Source organism: Peromyscus maniculatus, mitochondrion (assembly GCF_049852395.1).
Source record: "Peromyscus maniculatus bairdii strain BW stock mitochondrion, complete genome".
In the NCBI taxonomy this organism is placed as follows: domain Eukaryota; kingdom Metazoa; phylum Chordata; class Mammalia; order Rodentia; family Cricetidae; genus Peromyscus; species Peromyscus maniculatus.
In genome coordinates this window covers 1-16,322 of record NC_039921.1, presented here as the reverse complement: position 1 = coordinate 16,322, position 16,322 = coordinate 1, and the positions used below count along the sequence as shown (strand labels likewise).

Here is a 16,322-nt window from a genome sequence, read left to right as displayed (position 1 = left end):
TGTATGTATAATGTACCACTAATGTTGAGTGATTTTATGCTAATTAATAAAAAGCATTGAGGGGGTGTACATATAAAAATTTTCCCAATACTAAATTTGAAGTCTTGTTTTATAGATTACTAGAATGCGTAAAAGCCTAAATTGGATTCCATGCTTTTGGGGTTTGTCATGGAATAGGAAAATTTAGGTGGGGGGAAGGGGGGGTTTGATAGAAGTATAGGTTAAAACGGTATTAATTATGTCTAACTAACATTAACTAATATGTCTTAAAGATCATTAATCTTACTGTTGACAGTAATGGTATTAGTGGATCAGTGAAGCTTGAATTGAAAAGTCCAGCTAGACTGTAAGCTGACCTTCATGCCTTGACGGCTATGGTGAGTCACAGCATCCCGAAAATTAAAAAATACCAGAGGCACCTGACTACAGTTATGTTGATCATGGGCTGATTAGACGCTGTAACCATCGAGATGTCTTATTTAAGGGGAACGTATGGACAATAAAACATTCAATGGCCCTGAAGCAAGAACCAGATGCCTGATAAAGTTCAAAGTTAGTGAGCCCCAAGTTTAATGGGCCCGGAGCGAGAAGAGGTATACTAGTGGGCGGGTTGCTGATTTCACGGAGGATGGTAGATTAATAGACCAATTGGGGAAGGGGATAGTCATTTGGACAAGCAGGGTTATGACAATATGGTGTATGTAAGATAACGCAGATATGTCTATATTACATTAATATAATTTTACTTGCTTAATACTCATATTGAAGTTAATTATAATGTAATGTATAAATGAATGTTTTAATTCATTAATTTATATTACATGCTTATATGCTAGTGGAATATAATTTAATGTACGATATACATAAATGTACTAATGTACTAAATAATTTTATGTACAAGAAGTAGTTTAAATAGAATATCAGCTTTGGGTGTTGATGGCGGGGGTTAGTCCTTCCTTCTTGATGCTCTGAGAAGATGTTTTCTTCATTTTTGGTTTACAAGACCAAGGTAATTAGTTATACTATCAGGGCAATGGGTGAATTTTAGTATGTTGTTCTCAATCATTCCTGCTACGGGTATTAAGATAATAATAATGGTGAAGTAGCTGATTGAGGCTAGCTGTCCAATTATAACGAATGGGTGTTCAACGGGCTGACCTCCAATTCATGTGAGGATAAAGAGGTTAGCTACTAGAATTCAGAATAGGGTTTGGGAGATAGGTCGAAATATTAATCCTCGTTGTTTTGAGGTTTGTAGTAGAGGTAGGAGGGCTAGGATTAGGATTGAGAGGACTAGGGCTATTACTCCTCCTAGTTTATTGGGGATTGAGCGTAGGATGGCGTAGGCGAAGAGGAAGTATCATTCTGGTTTAATGTGTGCTGGGGTATTAAGTGGATTTGCAGGAGTGTAATTATCGGGGTCTCCGAGAATATCTGGGAAAAATAAAACCAAAATTATGAGAACTATTAATAGTAGGAGGATTCCTAAAATATCTTTAATAGTGTAGTAGGGGTGAAATGGAATTTTATCTGCGTCTGAGTTTAGGCCTGATGGGTTGTTAGATCCTGTTTCATGTAGGAATAATAGGTGGACTACTACTAGGGCTGTGATGATGAAAGGTAAGATGAAGTGGAATGCGAAGAATCGTGTTAGGGTTGCTTTGTCTACTGAGAATCCTCCTCAGATTCACTCTACCAAGGTTGTTCCGATATAGGGGATAGCTGATAATAGGTTGGTAATTACTGTGGCTCCTCAAAAGGATATTTGTCCTCATGGAAGTACATATCCTATGAATGCTGTTGCTATTACAGCAAATAATAGTACAACTCCAATGTTTCATGTTTCTATGAATGTGTATGACCCATAATATATTCCTCGTCCTACATGAAGGAATAAGCAGATGAAGAATATTGAGGCTCCGTTTGCGTGTATATATCGGATAAGTCAGCCGTAGTTGACGTCTCGGCAGATGTGTGTTACTGATGAGAATGCTGTAGTTGTGTCTGATGTGTAGTGTATGGCTAGAAATAAGCCTGTTAGGATTTGAATTATTAGGCATACTCCAAGTAGGGATCCGAAGTTTCATCATGATGAAATATTGGATGGGGCTGGGAGATCAATGAAGGATTCATTGATGATTTTAATTAATGGGTGTTTTTTTCGGATGTTTGTCATTAAGTGTTTCTATAGTTGAATTACAACGATGATTTTTCATGTCATTGGTCATAGTTAGAGTCTATGTAGGAATTATGACAGAATATATTTTTATTTTAAGTTCATTTATTGCGCTAGGGTGCTTAGGCGTATCATTGAAGCCTTCACCTATTTATGGGGGTATGTGTTTAATTGTTAGTGGGTGTTCTGGTTGTTTAGCGGTGTTAGGGTTTGGTGGATCTTTTTTAGGTGCTATGGTGTTTTTAATTTATTTAGGTGGTATGTTGGTTGTCTTTGGGTATACGACTGCTATGTCTACGGAGGAGTTTCCTGAGACTCTAATGTCAAGTTGATCGGTGTTTGGTGCGTTGATAACGGGTATTTTTATGGAGATGGGTGTAGTTTATGCTTCTAATGAGTATAATTTAGTAAATTCTGTGTTAGTACATAATAGTAACACAGGGGGTTGGGTGGTTTATGATAGTGATGAGCTAGGGTTAATGGGAGAGGGGGGTGCTGGGGTGGCTGCCTTGTATAGTTGTTCTGCATGATTGATGGTGGTGTCTGGGTGAACTTTATTAATGGGTGTTATAGTTATTATTGAGATTGTTCGAATTAATTAGGTAATAAATAGGATGGGAATAGATAAAAATGTAATTAGAAATGATAGGAAATATAATTTAATAAGACCTTTTTGGTTAGCTAGGTTTTTTGAGGCTGTTGTTTGTAAGGTAGAGGTGGTATTGGGGATAGTTTTTTCTAGTCAGACTAAGTCTAATAATTGTAGTGATGTGTTGAAGCTTTTTGTTAATATTTTTAGTGGTAGGAGTCGGTGTATGATTAAAGGGTAATACCCAAGTGATGTTGAGAATGATGATGATGGTGTTGGCTTATTTATTACTAGGTTTGAAGTTAGATTGTTAAGTTCTAATGCGATAATAAATCCTGAGATTGTTACAATTATAGCTGTGGTTTTTAGGTATCATGGCATAGTTATGATTTGAGTAGTAGTAGGTGGAATATTTTGTGAAATAAAGAATCCTGCTAGGATACTTCCTAATGCCAATCGTTTAATCGGATTTATTAGTTTAGGGTTGTTTTCATTAATAATAATTATTGGCGGGAATCGTGGTTTAGTCATAGAGACAAAATAAATAATTCGTATACTATAGACGGCTGTTAAAGAGGTGGCAATAAGTGTGATTAGTAGGGCTCAGGCGTTGGTATAGCACGTGTTTGCGGCTTCGATGATTAGGTCTTTTGAGTAGAAGCCTGTTAGGAAGGGTATCCCTGTCAGGGCTAGGCTGCCAATTATTAGGCATGAGGAAGTAAATGGTATGGGTTTAGTCAGGTTTCCTATTTTTCGAATATCTTGTTCGTCGTTTAGGCTGTGAATAATCGATCCAGAGCATATAAATAGTATTGCTTTAAAGAATGCATGGGTGCAGATGTGAAGGAAAGCTAGATATGGTTGATTGATCCCGAGTGTTACTATTATTAGTCCTAGTTGACTTGATGTGGAAAATGCTACGATTTTTTTAATATCATTTTGTGTTAGTGCGCAAATAGCTGTAAATAGGGTTGTGATTGATCCTAGGCATAATATTATAGTTAAAATAAGGTTGTTGTTTGATGTGATTGGGTGGAAGCGTACTATGAGAAAAATTCCTGCTACTACTATTGTGCTAGAATGAAGTAGGGCTGATACTGGTGTTGGACCTTCCATAGCTGAAGGTAGTCATGGGTGTAGTCCGAATTGGGCTGATTTTCCTGTGGCTGCGATTAGGAGTCCTATAAGGGGGGCGATGTTTGTTGGGTCATTGGTTATGAAGATTTGTTGTAGTTCTCAGGAGTTGGAGTGTAAGCAGAATCAGGCTATTGTTAGGATAAATCCAATGTCTCCAATGCGGTTGTATAAGATAGCTTGTAGAGCTGCAGTGTTTGCATCTGTTCGACCGTATCATCAGCCGATTAAAAGGAATGATATAATACCTACTCCCTCCCATCCGATAAATAGTTGGAATAGATTATTGGCTGAGGTTAAAATAATTATTGTAATAAGGAATATGAGTAGATATTTAATGAATCGATTTAGGTGGGGGTCTGAGTGTATATATCAGGATGAGAATTCTATAATTGATCAAGTCACAAATAATGCTACTGATAGGAAGATAATACAAAAGAAGTCAAATTTTAGGCTGACAGATAATTTTATAGTGTTAATTGTTATTCAGTGTCAGTTGGTGATTAGTATATCGGTGTTGGATGAGAAGAATGTAGTTAGTGGTACTAGGCTTAATAGGAAAGCGTATTTGATTGACAGGGTTACGTAATTTGGGAAATTAATTGATTTGATTAAGTTTGTTATTGATAATATAATAGGAAATGTCAGTAGAAAGAAAATTAGAAGGATTGAAGATGTGATAGTATTTATTACTTTTATTTGGAGTTGCACCAAGTTTTTGGTTCCTAAGACCAACGGATTACTTCTATCCTATAAAAGTAAGAAAGCCATGTGTTTGTACATGGTGGCATGAATTAGCAGTTCTTGCATTCTTTCTCGGTAAGTAAGGGGTTTTATTCCCTATTTCCAGATTCACAGTCTGGGGTTTTATTATAAACTATATTTACATATTGTTGGCCCTATAATTAATTTAGGGTTAATAGTTAATAGAATTAGGGGTGTAATATGTAGTATCATTAGGGTAAATTCTCGTGTGTGTGATGGTTGTAGGTTAATTATATGGCTTGTAAGCTTCCCTCGCTGTGTAGTGATAATTATATATATTGAGTAAAGCGAGGTAATTAAGATATTGCCGCCTAGAAGTAGAATTGTTGGGTAGGATCAGGAGAATAGGGATACTGTGATTAATAGCTCTCCAATTAGGTTGATAGATGGTGGCAGAGCTAGGTTTGCTAAGCTTGCTAGTACTCATAGGGTGGTTATTAATGGAAAAATAGTTTGTAGTCCTCGAGTTATAATTATTGTTCGGCTATGAATACGTTCATAATTAGTATTCGCTAGGCAGAATAATAAGGACGATGTTAGGCCATGGGCAATTATTAGTGTTGTGGCTCCTATAAAGCTTCATGGTGTTTGGATTATGATGGCTGCAATAACTAGTGCTATATGGCTTACTGAAGAGTAGGCGATTAGAGATTTTAAGTCTGTCTGTCGTAAGCAAATAGAACTAGTTATAATTATTCCTCATAGTGATAGGAGGATGAATGGGTAGGCTATGGTTTTGGTTACTGGGTCTAAGATTATAGCAATTCGTATTATACCATACCCTCCGAGCTTTAGTAGAATAGCTGCTAGGATTATAGATCCTGCAATAGGGGCCTCTACGTGTGCTTTAGGAAGTCATAAGTGGACTCCGTATAGTGGTATTTTAATTATAAATGCTATTATACATGCTAATCATAGAATATTATTGGACCATGTTTGGTCTAGGGGTGTGAAGGTGAGTGGGAATAGTATGAAGTTTAATGTTCCTTTTATATTTTGAATGTGGATAAGGGCGATTAGTAGTGGGATTGATCCAATTAGGGTATAAAATAGAAAGTAGAGTCCTGCATTTAGTCGTTCTGTTTGGTTACCTCATCGGGTGATGATAATAAGGGTGGGGATTAGGGTGGCTTCAAATAAGATGTAAAATATAATTAGTTCGTTTGCAGAAAATGTTATGATTAGAAGAATTTGTAGTAAGACTAGTATTGAAATGTATGTTTTTTTGTTTAACTCTGTTTCCTTTTTTATGTGGTTTTGGCTGGCTAGCAGTATGAGTGGTAGAAGTCATGTTGTTAAAATAATAAGAGGGGAGGATAGGGAGTCAGTTGAGAATAGTAGCGAGAAGTTTAGATTATTTATGTCGTTTTGTCATAAAAACATAGCTGAAGTCAAGCTGATTATAAAGCTGTAGGAGGTAACATTGATTCATAGGTTTTTTTTGTTTGATAATCAGGTGAGTGGGAGTAGTATGATAGAGGGAAAAATAATTTTTAACATTGAAGTAGGTTTAGGTTTTGCACATAATCTGTTCCGTAGGAGTTTGATACTTTTGCTAATAGGGCTAAGCCAATGGCTGCTTCACATGCTGCGAATACTAGAATAACAATGGGTAGAGGGTATATAATTATTGAGTGGGAATTAAGGGATGTAATTGTGGTTATAATAAACAGTGATAGTATTATTCCTTCAAGGCATAGGAGAGTTGATATTAGGTGGGATCGAAATACTAGTGTCCCTAGAAATGAGAATGAGAATGCTAATATAATATTGGAGGTTACAGATGACATTTTTGGTAATTATAATATATATCATAATCTAATGAGTCGAAATCATTTGTTTTAATTAAACTAATTACCAGTTATTCAGTTCATTCTAGTCCTTTTTGTAGTCACTCGTAGGCTAAGCCTAATGCTAATACGGAGACTAGGATGAAAGCTGTTAATATTATGATGTTAATATTATATATTTGGATAGCTCATGGTAGTGGAAGTAGAAGTGCAATTTCTAGGTCAAATAGTAAGAAAGTGATTGCTACTAGGAAGAATTTTATTGAGAATGGGAGGCGAGCAGAGCCTATGGGGTCAAATCCGCACTCATACGGGTTTGCTTTTTCAGTATATAAATTAAGTTGGGGTAGTCAGAAGGCAATGGTGATTAGGAGAATTGATAGAGTAATATTTACTAGTAGGGCTGTTAGTATATTTATTACTTTCTTCTAGGTTAAGTCTAGATCTAACTGATTGGAAGTCAGTTGTACTTATTATACTAAGAAAGTATGATCCTCATCAATAAATAGATACATATAGGAATAATCATACTACGTCAACGAAGTGTCAGTATCATGCTGCGGCTTCAAATCCGAAGTGATGCTTAGATGTAAAGTGGTATTTGAGTTGGCGTAGTAAGCATACTATTAGGAAGGTGGTCCCAATAATTACATGGAGGCCGTGGAATCCAGTTGCTATAAAGAATGTAGACCCATAAATTCCATCTGAGATAGAGAATGGGGTTTCAAAATATTCTGAGGCTTGAAGAATAGTGAAATAAATTCCAAGTAGGATTGTAATAATAAGAGCTTGATTTATATTATTGCGTTTTCCTTCTATTAGGCTGTGGTGAGCTCATGTGATGGATACTCCGGATGCTAGAAGTACTGATGTGTTAAGTAAGGGAACTTCTAATGGGTTTAATGGGGTGATTCCTGTAGGAGGTCAGCATCCCCCTAAGTCATGGGTTGGTGCTAGACTAGAGTGGTAGAAGGCTCAGAAGAATCCAGCGAAGAAGAAGACTTCTGATACGATAAATAGGATTATTCCGTAGCGAAGTCCTTTTTGTACAATTGGTGTGTGGTGGCCTTGATAGGTCCCCTCTCGTACAATATCTCGTCATCATTGATATATTGTTAGGATATTTGCTAATAAACCAATAGTTATTAGGGTGTATGAATTATAGTGAAATCATATTACTAAGCCTGATGTAAGTAGGAGGGCTGAGAATGCTCCTGTTAGTGGTCATGGGCTTGGGTTTACTATGTGATAAGCATGGGTTTGGTGGGTCATTATGTGTTGTCATGTAAATATAGACTAACTAGTAGTGTAAATACGTAGGCTTGGATAAGAGCTACAGCGAATTCTAAGATTGTAAGTAAGGCTAGGATAATAAAGGTGATGGAGGCAGTTGGAGGACTGATGCTTGTTAGTACTAATGTTGCTCCGCCAATTAGGTGGATTAGTAGATGTCCTGCTGTAATATTGGCTGTAAGTCGCACTGCTAAGGCTATTGGTTGGATAAATAAGCTAATTGTTTCAATAATAATAAGTATTGGGATTAAGGAGATGGGGGTTCCTTGCGGTAGGAAGTGGGCTAATGAAGATTTTAATTTATGGCGGAATCCTAGAATTACGGCCCCGGCTCATAATGGGATAGCCATTCCTAGGTTTATTGATAGTTGTGTTGTTGGGGTGAATGTGTGTGGTAGGAGGCCTAATAGATTTGTTGACCCAATAAATATTATCAGTGATACTAATATTAATGATCATGTGCGTCCTTTTGGGGTGTGAATAAGTATTATTTGTTTAGTAATAAGTTTTACTAATCAATATAAAAATGAGAAGTAACGGTTTGTAACTAGGCGCTTGGAGGAAGAGAGAAGTATTGATGGGAGTATAATAATAAATACAACGATAGGTAGTCCTATTATTGTGGGAGTAATGAAAGAGGCGAATAGATTTTCGTTCATTTTGTTTCTCATGGGTTATCAGTTTTTACCATTTCTGTGGATTTGATTGAGGGGCTAAGTGGGAAGTTGATTGTGGAGATTTTTAGTTGTATGAGTACGAATAGTGTAATAATGGCAGATAGAATAGTAATAAATCATGTAGATGTATCTAGTTGTGGCATACCACTGTGGAAAAATGCTATTTTCTGACTTTAACTTAAAAGGTTAACGCTTTAAGCTTCACAGTGTTATTAAATTATTGATGAGGATCAGTTCTCGAAGTGTTTTAGTGGCACTATTTCTAGAACAATAGGTATAAAGCTGTGGTTTGATCCGCAGATTTCAGAACATTGGCCGTAAAATAGCCCAGGTCGGTTAGATGAAATTGTAGCTTGATTTAGTCGGCCTGGGATGGCATCTGTTTTTAACCCCAAGGATGGGACAGCTCATGAGTGAAGTACATCTTCTGATGAGATTAATATTCGAATTGGTAGTTCTATGGGTAGTACAACTCGGTTGTCTACTTCTAGCAGGCGTAGTTCTCCTGGCTTTAAGTCATTTGTTGGGATTATGTACGAGTCAAAGCATAGATCTTCATAGTCTGTATATTCATAACTTCAGTATCATTGATGACCTATTGTTTTTACTGTTAGCGCTGGGTTATTAATTTCATCTATTATGTATAGAATTCGTAGGGATGGGAGTGCGATTAGGATTAAGATAACGGCTGGGAGAATAGTTCAAATTGTTTCAACTTCTTGGGCATCCATAGTGCTAGTATGGGTTAGTTTTGTAGTTAATATAAGTGTGATGATATATAATACTAGTGAGCTAATTAGGAAAACAATTATTAGGGTGTGATCATGGAAGTTTGTTAGTTCTTCCATAATGGGTGATGTGGCATCTTGTAAGCCTAGTTGAAATGGATAAGCCATATAAGATATATAGATTATATTCTATAATTTAACTTTGACAAAGTTATGTAATTGTTTTACTAATATCTCATTGAGAAAGACATAGAGGTTATGGGATTGGCTTGAAACCAGTTTAAGGGGGTTCGAATCCTTCCTTTCTTATTTAACTTTTACATAGGTAGGTTCTTCGAATGTGTGGTATGGTGGAGGGCAGCCGTGTAGTCACTCTAAATTTGTTGATGAGTATTCTACTGATAGGACTTCGCGTTTAGAGGCAAATGCTTCTCAGATTATGAAGATTATTACTAATACAGCGGTTAGTGAAATAAATGATCCTATTGAAGATACAGTGTTTCATGTGGTATAAGCATCTGGGTAATCAGAGTACCGTCGTGGTATTCCTGAGAGGCCTAAGAAATGTTGGGGGAAAAATGTTAAATTAACCCCTACAAATATGATGGCAAAATGGGTTTTAGCTCATGTGTCATTGATAGTGTAGCCTGTGAATAATGGGAATCAGTGGACGAATCCTGCCATAATAGCAAATACGGCTCCTATTGATAATACATAGTGGAAATGTGCTACTACGTAATATGTATCGTGAAGTACGATGTCTAGGGAGGAGTTAGATAGTACGATTCCTGTTAGCCCACCTACTGTGAATAAGAAAATAAATCCCAGAGCTCATAGCATTGCTGGCGATCATTTAATATTTCCTCCGTGGAGGGTGGCTAATCAGCTAAATACTTTAACTCCTGTTGGAATAGCAATAATTATAGTGGCTGATGTGAAATAGGCTCGTGTGTCTACATCTAATCCGACTGTGAATATATGGTGGGCTCATACAATGAATCCTAAAAATCCAATGGATATTATGGCTCATACTATTCCTATATAGCCGAATGGTTCTTTTTTACCAGAGTAATATGTGACGATATGTGAAATAATTCCAAACCCCGGTAGAATAAGAATATAGACTTCTGGGTGACCAAAAAATCAGAATAGGTGTTGATATAGAATAGGGTCACCACCTCCAGCAGGGTCAAAGAAAGTTGTGTTTAGGTTTCGGTCTGTTAGAAGTATAGTAATTCCTGCGGCCAGCACTGGTAGGGATAAAAGTAGGAGTACAGCTGTAATGAGGACTGATCATACGAACAATGGGGTTTGATATTGTGTTATAGCTGGTGGTTTCATATTAATAATAGTTGTGATAAAGTTAATTGCTCCTAGAATTGAGGATACACCAGCTAAATGGAGAGAAAAAATAGTAAGATCTACTGATGCTCCAGCATGTGCTAAGTTACCAGCTAATGGAGGGTATACAGTTCAACCTGTACCTGCTCCTGCTTCTACTATAGATGATGCCAGTAACAGGAGAAATGAGGGGGGTAGAAGTCAGAAGCTTATATTATTTATTCGTGGGAATGCTATATCGGGGGCTCCGATCATTAGGGGTACTAGTCAGTTTCCAAAGCCTCCAATCATTATTGGTATTACTATGAAGAAAATTATTACAAATGCATGGGCAGTTACAATCACATTATAGATTTGATCGTCACCTAATAAGGCACCAGGTTGTCCCAGCTCTGCTCGAATCAGGATACTTAGGGCTGTGCCCACTATCCCAGCTCATGCCCCAAACAATAGGTAAAGGGTTCCGATGTCTTTGTGGTTGGTAGAAAATAATCAACGATTAATGAACATAGGTAAAATGGCTGAGTTAAGCATTAGACTGTAAATCTAAAGACAGAGGGGACCGACCTCTTTTTACCAAGCCTTAAGGTGATATTTCATGTCGAATTGCAAATTCGAAGGTGTAGAAAACTACTCTACTAAGGCTTCTCCCGCCCCCTTTCTGATAGGCGGGAGAAGTAGATTGAAGCCAGTTTAGGGTGTTTAGCTGTTAACTAAAAATTCATAGGTTTAAGTCCTATCAATCTAGATGAGGATTTAGCTTAATTAAAGCGATTGATTTGCATTCATTAGATGTAAGATGTAGTCTTGCAATCCTTAGCAGAAGTTAAACTTTTTGGTTTACTTAGGGCTTTGAAGGCTCTTGGACTTTTTATCCTAAACTTCTTATGTTATTAGTAGTGGGGAGAGAGGAAGTGTTATAGTACTTAGAATGGCTATGGAGGGGAGGATGAAGTTATTTTTGTGGTTGGTGTGGTGTAGTGATATTTTGGAGTTGTTGTTTGTTGGAAATGTGGTTAGTGTGGTTGAATAAATTAGTCGTGTGTAGAAGAATAGATTGATTAGGGCTGTTATTGCTATTAGTGTAGCTAGTATGATGTTATTGTTTTTTAGAAGTTCTGAGATAATGGCTCATTTAGGTAGGAATCCTGTTAGTGGTGGTAATCCTCCTGTAGATAGTAAAATTAGTGAAATTGTTGGTAGTATTATTGGGGTTTTGCTTCATATGAGTGATAAAGAGTTAATGTTGTTGGATGAATTATGTTTTAGTATAATAAATGTTGGTACTGTCAGGCTAATGTAGATTAGTAGGTTTAGTATTGTAAGGGATGGGTTGAATGGAAGTACAGCGATTATTCAACCTATGTGGCTGATGGATGAGTAGGCTATAATTTTTCGTGTTTGTGTTTGGTTAAGTCCGTTTCATGCTCCGATTAGTACTGATAAAATGGCTGATGTTATAAGAATTATTGGGTTAGTTATTTCATATATTTGAAATAGGATTGATATTGGAGCTATTTTTTGTCATGTAAGTAGGATTATACCTGTTTGTATGGGGATTCCTTGGGTTACTTCTGGCAGTCATGCGTGGAATGGTGCAAGTCCTATTTTAATTGCTAGGGAGATAAATATTAGTGTGGTGATTTGGTTGTTTGTTTGGGGTTGTAATGTTCATACTCCTAGTTGTTTGTAGTTGAGAATGATTGATAATAGGAAAATTATTGAAGCTGTGGCTTGGGTTAGGAAATATTTTGTTGCTGCTTCTGTTGATCGGGGGTTTGTATTTTTTGTTATTATTGGGATGATAGCCAGGAGGTTTATTTCTAGTCCAATTCATATTAGGAATAAGTTAGCGCTTAATATAGTGACTATTGGGCCAGATAAAATTGTAAAGTAAATAATTAGAAGTGTGATGGGGTTGATTAGTACGGGAAGGATTTAAACCAACATTTTCGGGGTATGGGCCCAATAGCTTAATTAGCTGACCTTACTGATTTAGGATAGGGTGTTTAGGTAGCACGTAGAATTTTGAATTCTTAGGAATAGGTTCAACTCCTATTATCCTAGAAATAAGAGGATTTAAACCTCTATAATTTACTCTATCAAAGTAACTCTTTTATCAGACATATTTCTAGGTGTATGGTGGAATACTTGCTATGAAGATTGGTACAGAAATGTGTCATATGCATAGGGCTAATGTTAGTGGGAGAAAGTTTTTTCATAGTAGATGTATTAGTTGGTCATATCGGAATCGTGGGTAGGATGCTCGTACTCATAAGAATAGTGTGGTGAGTGCTAATGTTTTTATTATAAAGTTTGTTGTAAATATTTCTGGGTAGTTAGGGTCATTGAATGGGCCTAAAAATACGATTGTTGATAGAGCATTTATTAGAATGATGTTAGTGTATTCAGCTATGAAGAATAGGGCAAATGGGCCCGCGGCGTACTCTACGTTGAACCCAGATACTAATTCTGATTCACCTTCTGTTAAGTCAAATGGGGCTCGGTTTGTTTCTGCTAGGGTTGAGATATATCATATTATTCCTAGGGGTCAAGTTGGAATAATTAATCATAGGGCTTCTTGGGTAAATATTAGTGATTGTAGGGAGAATGATCCGTTTATTAGTAGGACAGATAATAAAATGATTGCTATGGTTACTTCATATGAAATTGTTTGGGCTACTGCTCGTAGGGCCCCAAATATTGAATACTTTGAGTTAGAGGCTCACCCTGACCATAAAATTGAGTATACTGATAGGCTTGATGTGGCTAAGATGAATATAGCTCCTAGGTTTAGGTTAATTAGTGGGTGTGGTATTGGTATTGGGATTCACAGACTGAAGGCTAGTGTAAGTGATAGTGTGGGGGCAATAATAAACAGGGATGTTGATGTTGCTAGTGGTCGTAGGGGTTCTTTGATAAATAGTTTTATTGCATCTGCGAATGGTTGTAAAATACCGTATGGCCCTACGATATTTGGTCCTTTTCGTAGTTGTATGTACCCTAAAATTTTGCGTTCTACTAGTGTTAAGAATGCTATGGCAATTAAGATGGGTACTAGGAGGGTTAGGATATTTAATAAATGCACTATTAGGGAGGGGATTTGAACCCCCGGGAACAAGGTTTTAAGTCTTACGCAATTTCCTGACTCTGCCACCCTAATTATGCCTTTGTCTAAGGCATTAATTTTACGAATTTACAAAGTTGAGATTATTTCATGAATTGATTTAGGGGCTCTTGTTTTAAGTAGGCTCCATTTCTCTTATCCTTTCGTACTGGGAGAAATCGTGAATAGATAGAAACCGACCTGGATTACTCCGGTCTGAACTCAGATCACGTAGGACTTTAATCGTTGAACAAACGAACCATTAATAGCTTCTACACCATTGGGATGTCCTGATCCAACATCGAGGTCGTAAACCCTAATTGTCGATATGGACTCTTGAATAGGATTGCGCTGTTATCCCTAGGGTAACTTGGTCCGTTGATCAAAAAAATTGGGTCAATTGGATCCAGGTGCTTAGACTTGTGTGTCTTGGCTATAATCGTTCGGAGGTTTTTTTATTCTCCGAGGTCACCCCAACCGAAATTTTAACTTAAGTTTTTGTGTGTTTGATCCAGTAGGTGGTTTGATTTAAAATGTTAAGTTGTTAATTAAAGCTCCATAGGGTCTTCTCGTCTTATTTTTTCATTCCCGCCTCTTCACGGGAAGGTCAATTTCACTGATTGGAAATAAGAGACAGTTGAACCCTCGTTAAGCCATTCATTCTAGTCCCTAATTAAGGAACAAGTGATTATGCTACCTTTGCACGGTCAGGATACCGCGGCCGTTTAACGTTAGTCACTGGGCAGGCAGTGCCTCTAATACTTGAAATGCTAGAGGTGATGTTTTTGGTAAACAGGCGGGGTTCGTGTTTGCCGAGTTCCTTTTATTTCTTTTAATCTTTCCATTATGCACCCCTGTGTTGGATTAACATGTTGTGTTAGGTGGATTTTATGTATAGATTATTCACCTTTGGTTTGTTAACTAACAATGGTTATCCGGGTTGTTATAATTTTGTGCATGGAGAATGTAATTCTTGTTACTCATATTAACAGTGTCTCATCTATAGATTAATAGATTAACCCAATTATATGTATATAGGAATTTGCTTAAGTAAATTTTGGTATTATTATGTTTTAAATGTTGAGCTTGAACGCTTTCTTTATTGGTGGCTGCTTTTAGGCCAACAATGGTTTTAATATGAGGGTGGCTTATTCACTATTTAAGGGTTTTTCCGTTCCTAAAGAGCTGTCCCTCTTTAGGCTATATTTTAAGCTTACATTTAGATTATGTGTTCTTATTGGTAAACTTAAAGTTGAACTAAGATTCATTATTGGGTAACCAGCTATCACCAAGCTCGTTAGGTTTTTCGCCTCTACCTAAAAGTCGTCCCACTATTTTGCTACATAGACGGGTGCATTCTTAAAATTGCTTTTAGGTAGCTCGTTTGGTTTCGGGGTTTCTAGCTGAAGTTCTTTTAGTTAGATGTTTTCTAGTTAACTCATTATGCAAAAGGTACAAGGTTTAATCTTTGCTTATTTGTGCTTTGCTTGTATTTATTCTTCCCTTGCGGTACTAATCTCTATAGCTCCTATTAAAAGTTTCTTTCTCTAATACTTCTATACAGTAAATGTTTTAATTTATAAATTAGAATAGTTATGTTTGTATTGGGTTAGGGCTGAATAATTGCTCAAAGCGTCCGTTGTTTTGGGAATCTTCTGGGTGTAGGCCAGATGCTTTATGTAAGTTAAGCTACGCTGTGGTTGTTCCAAGCACACTTTCCAGTATGCTTACCTTGTTACGACTTATCTCCTCTCATAAACTTATATTAAATATTATGTATAGGTTTAGTTGGTCATTTAATTTGAGGAGGGTGACGGGCGGTGTGTACGTACTTCATTGCGCTATTCAATTAAGCTCTCTATTCTTAATTTACTACTAAATCCTCCTTTGTCCTTATGTTTCAATAAGGGTATCGTAATGTTCTTTTTAAGAAAATGTAGCCCATTGCTTCCCACCTCATAAGCTACACCTTGACCTAACGTTTTTATGGTGATTCTCTTGCTTACTTTTATTCTTTTTTAAGGTTTGCTGAAGATGGCGGTATATAGGCTGAATTAGCAAGGGGTGGTGAGGTATAACGGGGTTTATCGATTATAGAACAGGCTCCTCTAGACGGATATAAAGTACCGCCAAGTCCTTTGAGTTTTAAGCGATGGCCAGTAGTTCTCAGGCAAATGATTTTGTTATTTAATCTTTAAGGTTTAGGGCTAAGCATAGTGGGGTATCTAATCCCAGTTTGGATCTTAGCTATCGTGTATTAAGTTAATTAGAATTACTTTCGTTATTGGTTTTAATCCCAACGATGAATTTTCACATATTGGTTGGTTTTTAATTCTATTGGTTGTTTCCTATGGACACGTTTTACGCCGTATAATAATTAATTTGGGTTAATCGTATGACCGCGGTGGCTGGCACGAAATTTACCAACCCTTGAGAGGTATAACTTAGTCAAACTTTCGTTCATTGCTTAATTTTTATCACTGCTGAGTCCCGTGGGGGCGTGGCTAGGCAAGACGTCTTTAGCTATATTGTATGTACTTGATGCCCTCTCCCTAGGTTTTGAATAAAGCTTTAGGGGATTTGACACTGGTTTACGGATTTTTGCATGTGTAATTTTACCTCTAACTAATTATAAGGCCAGGACCAAACCTTTTGTGTTTATGGGATAATACTATCCATCTAAGCATTTTCAGTGCTTTGCTTTATTGATAAGCTACATAAGC

At 36.9% G+C, this 16,322-nt stretch overlaps 13 protein-coding genes and 24 non-coding genes across 37 annotated transcripts, besides 1 other annotated feature; 9 read left to right on the top strand and 28 right to left on the bottom strand. All coding sequences in view use genetic code 2, as the record gives it.

Moving 5' to 3' along the window:
• Positions 1-897: a D loop.
• trnP lies at positions 898-964 on the top strand. Its single transcript has one exon. It is a non-coding gene; the product is annotated as a tRNA-Pro (tRNA).
• trnT lies at positions 965-1,032 on the bottom strand. Its single transcript has one exon. It is a non-coding gene; the product is annotated as a tRNA-Thr (tRNA).
• Positions 1,033-2,176, bottom strand: CYTB (cytochrome b). The gene has a single exon. A coding segment is annotated over exon 1 (1,144 nt).
• A 5-nt stretch (positions 2,177-2,181) lies between these two features.
• On the top strand, positions 2,182-2,250 carry trnE. The gene has a single exon. It is a non-coding gene; the product is annotated as a tRNA-Glu (tRNA).
• Positions 2,251-2,778, top strand: ND6 (NADH dehydrogenase subunit 6). The gene has a single exon. It carries the CDS (start codon positions 2,251-2,253, stop codon positions 2,776-2,778), a length of 528 nt encoding a protein of 175 aa, YP_009538427.1.
• On the bottom strand, positions 2,775-4,589 carry ND5 (NADH dehydrogenase subunit 5). Its single transcript has one exon. The coding sequence runs from the start codon at positions 4,587-4,589 to the stop codon at positions 2,775-2,777; it is 1,815 nt and encodes a 604-aa protein (YP_009538426.1).
• Positions 4,590-4,659, bottom strand: trnL2. Its single transcript has one exon. It is a non-coding gene; the product is annotated as a tRNA-Leu (tRNA).
• Positions 4,659-4,717, bottom strand: trnS2. The gene has a single exon. It is a non-coding gene; the product is annotated as a tRNA-Ser (tRNA).
• Positions 4,718-4,786, bottom strand: trnH. The gene has a single exon. It is a non-coding gene; the product is annotated as a tRNA-His (tRNA).
• On the bottom strand, positions 4,787-6,164 carry ND4 (NADH dehydrogenase subunit 4). Its single transcript has one exon. A coding segment is annotated over exon 1 (1,378 nt).
• On the bottom strand, positions 6,158-6,454 carry ND4L (NADH dehydrogenase subunit 4L). The gene has a single exon. The coding sequence runs from the start codon at positions 6,452-6,454 to the stop codon at positions 6,158-6,160; it is 297 nt and encodes a 98-aa protein (YP_009538424.1).
• A 2-nt stretch (positions 6,455-6,456) lies between these two features.
• Positions 6,457-6,524, bottom strand: trnR. The gene has a single exon. It is a non-coding gene; the product is annotated as a tRNA-Arg (tRNA).
• A 1-nt stretch (position 6,525) lies between these two features.
• ND3 (NADH dehydrogenase subunit 3) lies at positions 6,526-6,873 on the bottom strand. Its single transcript has one exon. The coding sequence runs from the start codon at positions 6,871-6,873 to the stop codon at positions 6,526-6,528; it is 348 nt and encodes a 115-aa protein (YP_009538423.1).
• On the bottom strand, positions 6,874-6,942 carry trnG. The gene has a single exon. It is a non-coding gene; the product is annotated as a tRNA-Gly (tRNA).
• On the bottom strand, positions 6,943-7,726 carry COX3 (cytochrome c oxidase subunit III). Its single transcript has one exon. A coding segment is annotated over exon 1 (784 nt).
• On the bottom strand, positions 7,726-8,406 carry ATP6 (ATP synthase F0 subunit 6). The gene has a single exon. The coding sequence runs from the start codon at positions 8,404-8,406 to the stop codon at positions 7,726-7,728; it is 681 nt and encodes a 226-aa protein (YP_009538421.1).
• On the bottom strand, positions 8,364-8,567 carry ATP8 (ATP synthase F0 subunit 8). Its single transcript has one exon. The coding sequence runs from the start codon at positions 8,565-8,567 to the stop codon at positions 8,364-8,366; it is 204 nt and encodes a 67-aa protein (YP_009538420.1).
• A 1-nt stretch (position 8,568) lies between these two features.
• On the bottom strand, positions 8,569-8,633 carry trnK. Its single transcript has one exon. It is a non-coding gene; the product is annotated as a tRNA-Lys (tRNA).
• A 3-nt stretch (positions 8,634-8,636) lies between these two features.
• Positions 8,637-9,320, bottom strand: COX2 (cytochrome c oxidase subunit II). Its single transcript has one exon. The coding sequence runs from the start codon at positions 9,318-9,320 to the stop codon at positions 8,637-8,639; it is 684 nt and encodes a 227-aa protein (YP_009538419.1).
• Position 9,321: 1 nt separating this feature from the next.
• Positions 9,322-9,389, bottom strand: trnD. Its single transcript has one exon. It is a non-coding gene; the product is annotated as a tRNA-Asp (tRNA).
• A 3-nt stretch (positions 9,390-9,392) lies between these two features.
• trnS1 lies at positions 9,393-9,461 on the top strand. Its single transcript has one exon. It is a non-coding gene; the product is annotated as a tRNA-Ser (tRNA).
• COX1 (cytochrome c oxidase subunit I) lies at positions 9,459-11,003 on the bottom strand. The gene has a single exon. It carries the CDS (start codon positions 11,001-11,003, stop codon positions 9,459-9,461), a length of 1,545 nt encoding a protein of 514 aa, YP_009538418.1.
• A 1-nt stretch (position 11,004) lies between these two features.
• trnY lies at positions 11,005-11,072 on the top strand. The gene has a single exon. It is a non-coding gene; the product is annotated as a tRNA-Tyr (tRNA).
• trnC lies at positions 11,073-11,140 on the top strand. Its single transcript has one exon. It is a non-coding gene; the product is annotated as a tRNA-Cys (tRNA).
• Positions 11,141-11,171: 31 nt separating this feature from the next.
• trnN lies at positions 11,172-11,241 on the top strand. The gene has a single exon. It is a non-coding gene; the product is annotated as a tRNA-Asn (tRNA).
• Positions 11,242-11,243: 2 nt separating this feature from the next.
• Positions 11,244-11,312, top strand: trnA. The gene has a single exon. It is a non-coding gene; the product is annotated as a tRNA-Ala (tRNA).
• Position 11,313: 1 nt separating this feature from the next.
• On the bottom strand, positions 11,314-11,379 carry trnW. Its single transcript has one exon. It is a non-coding gene; the product is annotated as a tRNA-Trp (tRNA).
• On the bottom strand, positions 11,380-12,416 carry ND2 (NADH dehydrogenase subunit 2). The gene has a single exon. A coding segment is annotated over exon 1 (1,037 nt).
• trnM lies at positions 12,417-12,485 on the bottom strand. The gene has a single exon. It is a non-coding gene; the product is annotated as a tRNA-Met (tRNA).
• Positions 12,486-12,489: 4 nt separating this feature from the next.
• Positions 12,490-12,560, top strand: trnQ. Its single transcript has one exon. It is a non-coding gene; the product is annotated as a tRNA-Gln (tRNA).
• Positions 12,558-12,626, bottom strand: trnI. The gene has a single exon. It is a non-coding gene; the product is annotated as a tRNA-Ile (tRNA).
• ND1 (NADH dehydrogenase subunit 1) lies at positions 12,627-13,581 on the bottom strand. The gene has a single exon. A coding segment is annotated over exon 1 (955 nt).
• On the bottom strand, positions 13,582-13,656 carry trnL1. The gene has a single exon. It is a non-coding gene; the product is annotated as a tRNA-Leu (tRNA).
• A 40-nt stretch (positions 13,657-13,696) lies between these two features.
• Positions 13,697-15,228, bottom strand: RNR2. Its single transcript has one exon. It is a non-coding gene; the product is annotated as a 16S ribosomal RNA (ribosomal RNA).
• trnV lies at positions 15,227-15,298 on the bottom strand. The gene has a single exon. It is a non-coding gene; the product is annotated as a tRNA-Val (tRNA).
• On the bottom strand, positions 15,299-16,252 carry RNR1. The gene has a single exon. It is a non-coding gene; the product is annotated as a 12S ribosomal RNA (ribosomal RNA).
• Positions 16,253-16,254: 2 nt separating this feature from the next.
• Positions 16,255-16,322, bottom strand: trnF. The gene has a single exon. It is a non-coding gene; the product is annotated as a tRNA-Phe (tRNA).